General features: G+C 46.1%; 1 protein-coding gene across 1 annotated transcript; it reads right to left on the minus strand.

Annotated features, from left to right (window-relative positions):
• Nucleotides 1–1,781: 1,781 nt before the first annotated feature.
• On the minus strand, nucleotides 1,782–7,778 carry si:dkey-11p23.7 (V-set and Ig domain-containing protein; the record flags this gene model as incomplete). The annotated part of the gene is given in 3 exon segments (XM_032509957.1): nucleotides 1,782–2,221; nucleotides 5,061–5,450; nucleotides 7,705–7,778. Coding segments are annotated over 3 exon segments (885 nt in total).
• Between the last annotated feature and the right edge of the window lie 3,147 nt (nucleotides 7,779–10,925).

Raw genomic sequence — 10,925 nt, forward strand, 5'->3', positions numbered from 1 at the left:
TTCTACTGGCAGACTTATTGCATCTCTCGCGTACCAGTAGCTCCAATTTTGGAATCACCTATGAACACTGGCCCGCTATCCGTTTCAGGGCCTTCTCCGATCAGTAATTCTATTACAGCAAGTCTACTAACAGGTTATCGAACCTCAACCACAGCGTGGCTCCATACATTATGGAATCATATTTTTCAATCCTCAGGCACTCCCACATCATTCAACAGAAACGAATACTGCTCAATGTCCACAAAGCACTTAATTTGTCTATATATTTTTTTTTTACATAATGTACTCACCCGAGGTCTGATCACTTTAATTTGGTTTTATACTATTATACAATGTGCTGAGTTTGATGAAACAGGATCAGCCTACCTTTGTTTTTTAGAGAGCTCTCAGTGATCATTCCTCGTAGTTTGCACACCATGACTCCCTTTGTCTCGTTCCGTCAGATGTGGACTGTCGGTGGATCATGGACTGGAGTTAAACAACTTCTAATCCTGATCCGTGGAATTCCTAAGTTTTAACCACTACTCGACAACCATCCTCTGCTACAAATTTGTTGCGAATTCCACTTGGAGGGTCCAAAACGTCGGGACCAAGTAGCTAAGGAATCACTCTAGCTTTGATTATGTTATACCAAACGATTTATTAATAAAAACAGAGCAATGCATTCCGCAAATTACGTGCACGGGTCTCTATGAACATGACAGCTCAGAGGTTCACACACAAAGGCCCTGAAAAATGGCGGTCCCTTGCCTTATATACGGGTTCTCTTAAGGAGCCCTATTGTCAAAAGCATCACAAGGCGGTCATATCGTCTTAACAACTGTATTTCTATTGGCTGGGTGGGTGCGACTCCTGTTTACAATCTTCGGCATGTGTGGGTGTGTGCGTGTGTTGCGGGTTGTTTCCTGTGGGATTTCCTTTGTTTGCCTCCATTGTGAGTGAACATGTGGCTTTCTGGCTAACTGCATCCGGGTTCACTGTAAATGTAATGTTCTGCCAACAGGGGTATCGCCCCCACCTGGATGCCAAGCAACAGTACACTTTCTCCCTCATTCAATGTCTGATATGAGTTCTGTTTCATTACTTATGCATAAGTTCATTCACAGTGTCTAATGTGATAACAATACCTGAGTACAATTTCTCACAATAATTCACAATACCTGAGTATAATTTCCCAATTAGCTACAAGTTAGCATCAAACACAACAAAGGCTGTCAGTTGAATGGTCTTTTGAGCTAACGTTAGCATCAAACAACCATAGATAGCTACAAGCTAGCTTAGCTACAAGTTAGCATCAAACACAACAAAGGCTGTCAGTTGAATGGTCTTTTGAGCTAACGTTAGCCTCAAACAATCATAGATAGCTAAAAGCTAGCTTAGCTACAAGTTAGCATCAAACACAACAAAGGCTGTCAGGTTGAATGGTGTTTTGAGCTAACGTTAGCCTCAAACAACCATAGATAGCTACAAGCTAGCTCAGCTACAAGTTAGCATCAAACACAACAAAGGCTGTCAGTTGAATGGTGTTTTGAGCTAACGTTAGCATCAATCAACCATAGATAGCTACAACGTTTCTGAAATGATTCCCATCTTCTGTTATTGGTTGTAATGACAAAACTTTATTATTTCATGGCTTTCACTAATGTCAGTATGACAGTTATGTCGTAAACCGTTAAAATCTGAGCATGCGACTCACATCAGGGAGTGACACTAGTTTGGATAAAAGCGTCATTAGCATAAAAGCTAAATGACACGTAATGCAACATAATAGTCGAGCGTGGCTACTTCCAGCGGCAGCTGACCCGCTGCAGAGCCCCCCCCTGCACCATCCAGACCCCGATCCCCCCCAGCAGGACCACCTTCGCCCCCAGAGACACCACCACGAGGACGATGAGGGGCGGCGAGGCCCCGGCGGCGTGCGGGGGGGGCGGCGGCGGCGGCGGCACCACGTACAGCGTGGCCTGCTCCCGGCCCAGCGGGTTGGAGGCGCTGCAGGTGTACCGCCGGCCCGGCTCCACGCCCCCCAGCTGGCTGACGGTGTGGAAGTGGGCCCTGGAGCCCTGGGCCAGCGGGACCACCGGGACCACCGGGGACCCCTCCAGGAGCTCGTCCGGGCCCAGCCACTGGACGTCCGGCAGCGGCGAGCCCTGGACCCGGCACAGAGCCCGGTACCCGGACGGCGCGCTGCCCTCCACCGACAGGGACAGGATCCTCGGGGGGGCTGCAGCACAGACGGAAACAGATAGGGAACCGACAGGAACAGATAGGGAAGAGATAGGAACAGACAAGAACAGACAGGAACAGACGGGAACAGACAGGAACAGTCGGGAACAGACAGGAACAGACAGGAACAGGTAGGAACAGATAGGGAACCGACAGGAACAGATAGGAACAGGTAGGAACAGATAGGAACAGGTAGGAACAGATAGGAACCGACAGGAACAGATAGGGAACAGATAGGGAACAGACGGGAACAGATGGGAACAGACGGGAACCGACAGGAACAGATAGGGAACCGACAGGAACAGATAGGGAACAGACGGGAACAGACGGGAACGACGGGAACAGACAGGAACAGATAGGGAACAGACGGAACAGACGGGAACAGACGGGAACAGATAGGGAACCGACGGGAACAGACGGGAACAGACGGGAACAGACAGGAACAGATAGGAACAGATAGGGAACAGACGGGAACAGATAGGAACAGATAGGGAACACAACAGGAATACAACAGGAACAGATAGGGAACAGACAGGAACAGACGGGAACCGACAGGAACAGATAGGGAACAGATAGGAACAGACAGGAACCGACAGGAACAGATAGGGTACAGACAGGAACATATAGGGAACAGACGGGAACAGACAGGAACAGATAGGGAACGGACGAGAACAGACGGGAACAGATAGGAACAGATAGGGAACCGACAGGAACAGACGGGAACAGACGGGAACAGACGGGAACAGACAGGAACAGATAGGGAACAGACGGGAACAGATAGGAACAGATAGGAACAGATAGGGAACCGACGGGAACAGATAGGAACAGATAGGGAACCGACAGGAACAGACGGGAACACAACAGGAATACAACAGGAACAGATAGGGAACAGACAGGAACAGACGGGAACCGACAGGAACAGATAGGGAACAGATAGGAACAGACAGGAACCGACAGGAACAGATAGGGTACAGACAGGAACATATAGGGAACAGACGGGAACGGATAGGGAACAGATAGGAACAGATAGGGAACCGACAGGAACAGACGGGAACAGACGGGAACAGACAGGAACAGATAGGGAACAGACGGGAACAGACAGGAACAGATAGGAACAGATAGGGAACCGACGGGAACAGACGGGAACAGATAGGAACAGATAGGGAACCGACAGGAACAGACGGGAACACAACAGGAATACAACAGGAACAGATAGGGAACAGACAGGAACAGACGGGAACCGACAGGAACAGATAGGGAACAGATAGGGAACAGATAGGAACAGACGGGAACCGACAGGAACAGATAGGGTACAGACAGGAACATATTGGGAACAGACGGGAACAGACAGGAACAGACGGGAACAGACAGGAACAGATAGGGTACAGACAGGAACAGATAGGGCACAATACGGAACAGACAGAACAGATATGGAACAGACGGGAACAGATAGGGTACAGACAGGAACAGATAGGGTACAGACAGGAACAGACAGGAACAGATAGGGTAACAGACAAGAACAGACAGGAACAGATAGGGTACAGACAGGAACAAATAGGAACAGACGGGAACAGACAGGACAGATAGGGTACAGACAGAACAGACAGGAACATAGGGTACAGACGGAACATAGGAACACAGGAACAGACGGGAACAGACGGGAACAGACGGAACAGACAGGAACAGACGGAACAGACGGGAACAGACAGGAACAGACGGGAACAGACGGGAACAGACGGGAACAGATAGGAACACAATATGTTTAATTTCTATGGTAAATATTATGGTCTTTATGGTCTTTTTACAGCATTAAGTTTAATTATTAATTTGATGCTTTTAAAAAGTTTTTTGTCTGTATTCTTTTTGTTTTTCCGCCGTTGTATGTGAGATAAAATGCAGGTTTAAGAAGCTTTACTTTTCAGACCATTGTTGTAGTTTTATACACTTTAGCTACAGTTGGCCTCTGTGTGTGTTTTGTCACTTTTTCCCCAAAAATGTCTATTTTATATTTTTATCTTCTTGGTGTTTATTCCATCATTTAAGTTGTGTTTTTGACGATTTCATCTCTTTTTTTAAACACTTTTGTCAATTTTCTCTCTGTCTCTGTCTCCCTCTGTCTCTCTGTCTCTGTCTCTTTCTCTCTGTCTCTCTGTCTCTCTCCGTCTCTGTCTCTCTCTCTCTCTGTCTCTTTGTCTCTCTCTCTGTCTCTCTCTGTCTCTCTCTGTCTCCCTCTGTCTCTCTGTCTCTGTCTCTCTGTCTCTGTCTCCCTCTGTCTCTCTGTCTCTGTCTCTTTCTCTCTGTCTCTCTGTCTCTCTCTCTCTCTCTCTGTCTCTCTCTGTCTCTGTCTCTCTCTGTCTCTGTCTCTCTCTCTCTCGGTCTCTCTCTCGGTCTCTTTGTCTCTCTCTCTGTCTCTCTCTGTCTCTCTCTGTCTCCCTCTGTCTCTCTGTCTCTGTCTCTCTGTCTCTTTGTCTCTCTCTCTGTCTCCCTCTGTCTCTCGGTCTCTCTGTCTCTGTCTCTCTGTCTCTCCCTCTGTCTCTCTGTCTCTGCCCTCTGTCTCTCTCTGTCTCCCTCTGTCTCCCTCTGTCTCTCTCTCTCTCTGTCTCTCTCTCTCTCTCTCTGTCTCTGTCTCTGTGTCTCTCTGTCTCTGTCTCTTTGTCTCTCTGTCTCTGTCTCTGTGTCTCTCTGTCTCTGTCTTTTTGTCTCTCTGTCTCTGTCTCTCTGTCTCTCTGTCTCCCTGTCTCTCTTTCTGTCTCTTTGTTTTTCCTCATTGTAAATGAGATAAAAACTGTGTCAGCGTGAGCGTGAGTCCAGCAATGTCCGACGGTCCTTGAACGTACCCTCCACTCTGAGCCGGGTCCCCATCTTGTCCTCGAAGCTGACGTGGTCCCGCCCCTGCACCTCCACGCGGCAGTAGTAGCGCCCGCTGTCCTGCAGGGCGGCGCCGCTGATGCGCAGCGACAGGTCGTGCTCCGTGGGGTTCCCCTCCAGCCGGTAGCGCCGGTCCTGCTGGGGCCCCGGGTCGCAGGCGGGGGCCCCGGGCCGGCTGGTGCAGCGGTACACCACGGCGGCGTCGTGGCCGTGGCCCAGGCGCCACAGCACCTGCAGCGAGGAATGCTGGGAGTGCTGCGGGTGGCTGAAGGTGCAGGGCAGCACCACCGGGTAGCCCTCGATGGCTCGCACCTCCGCCTGCACGCTCATGAACCAGCCGTCGTCTCCGGAGCCCAGGACTGCGGGGGGGGGGGGGGGGGGTAATATGTCATTATGGTAAATCCGGTTATTCTAGGAGAAAAGACCATGTTTTTATCAACGTTGTCTCTCCCTGATGTGAGTCTCATGTTCAGATTTTAACGGTTTACGACATAATTGTCGTACTGAAATTAGTGAAATACATGAAATAATAAAGTTTTCTCATTACGAACAATAACAGAAGATGGGAATCATTTCAGAAACGTTGTAGCTATCTATGGTTGATTGATGCTAACGTTAGCTCAAAACACCATTCAACTGACAGCCTTCGTTGTGTTTGATGCTAACTTGTAGCTAAGCTAGCAGTGAACCAACTTGGTTAAGTAGGTCCATTTTTACTGTGTTGACGTTACGGTACAGAAGTCTCTCGTTAGCATCTCGTTAGCATCTCGGAGGCTACTTCAGACGCTACAGAAGTCTCTCGTTAACATCTCGTTAGCATCTCGGAGGCTACTTCAGACGCTACAGAAGTCTCTTGTTAGCATCTCGTTAGCATCTCGGAGGCTGCTTCAGACGTTACAGAAGTCTCTCGTTAGCATCTCGTTAGCATCTCGGAGGCTACTTCAGACGCTACAGAAGTCTCTTGTTAGCATCCGTTAGCATCTCGGAGGCTGCTTCAGACGTTACAGAAGTCTCTCGTTAGCATCTCGGAGGCTACTTTAGACGCTACAGAAGTCTCTCGTTAGCATCTCGTTAGCATCTCGGAGGCTACTTCAGACGCTACAGAAGTCTCTCGTTAGCATCTCGTTAGCATCTCGGAGGCTACTTCAGACGCTACAGAAGTCTCTCGTTAGCATCTTTTAGGCTAACTACCTATCACAAAGTGACGCATGCGTGACTCAAATCTGCACTCTCCTCTCATTGGGCAATGACAAACGTCTCATGTCATGTCTTAAAGCTACAGTGCGTAGTCTCTGTCGACCCCATGAGGAATTCTTAGTAATGAAAACAAAACTGTCGACGCGTCCACGTGATACAAGCCTTCCGTGATCATGTGCCACCCCAGCTGCTAGTAGCCAAGGAGGACACGGAGGATTTAAAAGAACAGGATGGACTCTTCAGAACTTTTTTAAATTAATTAACGTCCGTTAGATTAAAGCAATGGTGCATGATCACGGAAGGCTTGTATCGCGTGGATGCGCCAACAGTGTTGTTGTTATTACTTAGAATTCCTCATCCTCAAAAACTACGCACTGTAGCTTTAAGTTAACACGAGTAACGCAATCACTCACACACACAGAACCACACACACACACACAAACACACAGACACACACACAGATTGACACACACACACACACACACACACACACACAAACACACAGACACACACACAGATTGACACACACACACACACACAAAACACAGACACACACACAGATTGACACACACACACACACACACACACACACACACACACACACACACACATACAGATACACACATCCAACTAAGATAGTCCTTAATAGTTGTCTCAACTTAAATAAATGAGTTGCTTGGAAGAGAATACATTTTACCTGAGATTATTGAGTAATTTGAACTAGTAATTCTACTTTACTATAATATTTATTTATTATTAAAACTTAACCATTTCATTTCAGTACTGTGTAATATTTAATACTTTTAATATAACCAAACTATTATTTGAACAATGTACGTATACTAACCCTCTATCTTTCTACTATTATACATATATATATATATACATATATATATATAAATATATATATATGTATTTTTGTGATTTTTAACCCTCGTGTTGTCGTCCCATCGACCGGCAATTTTGTGTTTTTTTGGGTTGACATTTCAACATTTTGTTGTTTTTTTCTACACTTTTGTCAACTTTTTTGTCAATTTCAATAAATGTTTTAGTCATTTTTTTTAACAATTTCTTTGTCGCTTTTTTGACATTTTTCCCCAATGTTTTTCATGTTTTTTTGTCACTTTTTCAGCGATTTAAAAAAAAAAATGTTTCGACGTTCAACGTCTAACACACATACACACTCTTATGACCTGTCGTATGAATTATATCAACAATGTATGTTACAATCTGATTTAAAAATCTCACTTGTTTCATAGAAACATGTTAGATTTTTCTGTTGAGACGTTTTACACAAAAAAAATCACAACATTTAGATACAGCTGTGTGTGTGTGTGTGTGTGTGTGAGTGAGTGAGTGAGTGAGTGTGTGTGTGTGTGTGTGTGTGTGTGTCTGTGTGTGTGTGTGCGTGCTTACCTCCTATAGCAGGTAGCAGCAGACACAAAGTGCTGCACATCCAGCGGACGTCCATGTTGAGACTGTGGAAGAAACTAAAGAGTTGGAAATTAATATGTGTGTGTGTTTGTGTTTTTGTGTGTGTGTGTGGTGTGTGTGTGTGTGTGTGTGTGTGTGTGTGTGTGTGTGTCATCAAAGTGACTCAGTATCTCCCAGTCACACTGTCTGTGCGTGTGTCTGTGGGTTTGTGTTTCTTTGTGTTTGGCTGTGTGTGTGTGTGTGTGTGTGTGTGTGTGGCTGTGTGTGTCTAGTTGTGTGTGTGTGTGCGTGTGTGTGTCTAGTTGTGTGTGTGTGTGTGTGTGTGTGTGTGTGTGTGTGTGTGTGTTTCCATTCTTCTGTCTCTACTTCCTTTGTCTATTTTTAATTATAAGGAAGTAAGTTTGTCTTCAGTTAAAACGCAGCTGGACTCTGGTTGGAGTCTACAGGTTTCTCTATAGAGCCCCCTACAGGTTTCTCTATAGAGCCCCCGACAGGTTTCTCTATAGAGCCCCCGACAGGTTTCTCTATAGAGCCCCCCCTACAGGTTTCTCTATAGAGTCCCCCTACAGGTTTCTCTATAGAGCCCCCCTACAGGTTTCTCTATAGAGCCCCCCTACAGGTTTCTCTATAGAGTCCCCCTACAGGTTTCTCTATAGAGCCCCCCTACAGGTTTCTCTATAGAGCCCCCTACAGGTTTCTCTATAGAGTCCCCTACAGGTTTCTCTATAGAGTCCCCTACAGGTTTCTCTATAGAGTCCCCCTACAGGTTTCTCTATAGAGTCCCCTACAGGTTTCTCTATAGAGTCCCCTACAGGTTTCTCTATAGAGCCCCCTACAGGTTTCTCTATAGACTCCCCCTACAGGTTTCTCTATAGAGTCCCCCTACAGGTTTCTCTATAGAGCCTCCCCTACAGGTTTCTCTATAGAGCCCCCTACAGGTTTCTCTATAGAGTCCCCCTACAGGTTTCTCTATAGAGCCCTCCCCTACAGGTTTCTCTATAGAGCCCCCTACAGGTTTCTCTATAGAGCCCCCCTACAGGTTTCTCTATAGAGCCCCCCTACAGGTTTCTCTATAGAGTCCCCCTACAGGTTTCTCTATAGACCCCCCCTACAGGTTTCTCTATAGACCCCCTACAGGTTTCTCTATAGAGTCCCCTACAGGTTCTCTATAGAGTCCCCTACAGGTTTCTCTTCCTATAGAGTCCCCCACAGGTTTCTCTATAGAGTCCCCTACAGGTTTCTCTATAGAGTCCCCTACAGGTTTCTCTATAGAGCCCCCTACAGGTTTCTCTATAGACTCCCCCTACAGGTTTCTCTATAGAGTCCCCTACAGGTTTCTCTATAGAGCCTCCCCTACAGGTTTCTCTATAGAGTCCCCCTACAGGTTTCTCTATAGAGTCCCCCTACAGGTTTCTCTATAGAGTCCCCCTACAGGTTTCTCTATAGAGTCCCCCCTACAGGTTTCTCTATAGCAGGGGTGTCAAAGTCAAATGGACGGAGGGCCAAATAAAAAATTTAGCTACAAGCCGAGGGCCGGACTGTTCGAATGTTCATTGAACAATTTTTAAATGACGCATATAGTCTAGTGAACCTAATTGAACCTACTGAAAACCTAACAAATATATTCCAATATGATCAGATAAATAAAGCAATATTTTCTTATGGCTCTGTCAGTAATCTTTAATTTTCAACAGACACAAAAGACAAATTTCCTTTATATAAAAATCCCCATCCCTCCGCGGATGAAAATTGACAACTGGGCAATGTCAGAAATGTCGGTGCTCTCATCCACAGCCAAGGAATATGCAATGATCTTTTCCCTTTTTCACAAGCTGCTCTTTTAGATTGATGGACAACTGGTCTACTCCTCGGCAATGGTGTTTCTGCTCAGACTCACATTTAAAAGAGTTTCCTTTTTTCCTGGGCAAACTTCGTCACAAACTTTAATCATGCAGTTTTTGATGAAATCCCCCTCCGTAAATGGCCGCGCTGATTTAGCGATCTCTTCTGCCAAAATAAAAAAACTGGCCTTGACAGCAGCCTGGCCTTGTGATTTGGCTTTTTTGAACAGAGCCTGTCGAGATTTGAGGCCTCGTTTTAATTCCTCTGCCTTTGTAGCCTTTGTTCCATATTCTTGTTTTTTGTCCGGTGTTTCGTTTCATAATGTCGTCTCAGATTACACTTTCAGTACCGCCACACTTTCTCCACACAGAAGACACACAGGTTTCCAGCTACCTCCGTGAACATATACTCCGACTCCCACTTGTTTGAAACCCCCGGTTCTCAGTGTCCCCTTCCGTTTTGCCATTTTTGATGGGTATCTGAAAGTTATTTTACTGTGATGCTGACGACTGCTGTGCCAATAATATTTGAAATGAAGCAGCCTACTGTCGGTGCGTCACCGTTGCATTGTGGGAAATGTAGTATTGGTGTGTGTAAAAGATCTGCGGGCTGCCGGCTTGCTGCGGTCTGCGGGCCGGTTCTAATAATAAATCAAGATCATCCCAGGGGCTGTAAAAAACCTTCTCGCGGGCCGGATGTGGCCCGCGGGCCTTGACTCTGACATATGTGCTCTATAGAGTCCCCTTACAGGTTTCTCTATAGAGTCCCCCCTACAGGTTTCTCTATAGAGTCCCCCTACAGGTTTCTCTATAGAGTCCCCCTACAGGTTTCTCTATAGAGTCCCCCTACAGGTTTCTCTATAGAGTCCCCCTACAGGTTTCTCTATAGAGCCCCCTACAGGTTTCTCTATAGAGTCCCCCTACAGGTTTCTCTATAGAGTCCCCCTACAGGTTTCTCTATAGAGTCCCCCTACAGGTTTCTCTATAGAGCCTCCTACAGGTTTCTCTATAGAGTCCCCCTACAGGTTTCTCTATAGAGTCCCCCTACAGGTTTCTCTATAGAGTCCCCCTACAGGTTTCTCTATAGAGTCCCCCTACAGGTTTCTCTATAGAGTCCCCCTACAGGTTTCTCTATAGAGTCCCCCTACAGGCCTGAAATGTCCTTTTATTCTGAAATTTCTCTTTTTTTACAGCTCGAGTTGACTCTTCTCGTCGTTATGGAAACGTTGACGTTGGTACGTATGTTTTATATTTTATATTTTTTACATTTTGTTTTAATATTTTTTGTTTTTTGTATTTTAGTTTTTATATATATGTATTATTTTATATCTTTACATTTTGTCTACGTTTGGACCTCGTCAT

The sequence above is a fragment of the Etheostoma spectabile genome, unplaced genomic scaffold (assembly GCF_008692095.1).
Source record: "Etheostoma spectabile isolate EspeVRDwgs_2016 unplaced genomic scaffold, UIUC_Espe_1.0 scaffold00019051, whole genome shotgun sequence".
Lineage (NCBI taxonomy): Eukaryota > Metazoa > Chordata > Actinopteri > Perciformes > Percidae > Etheostoma > Etheostoma spectabile.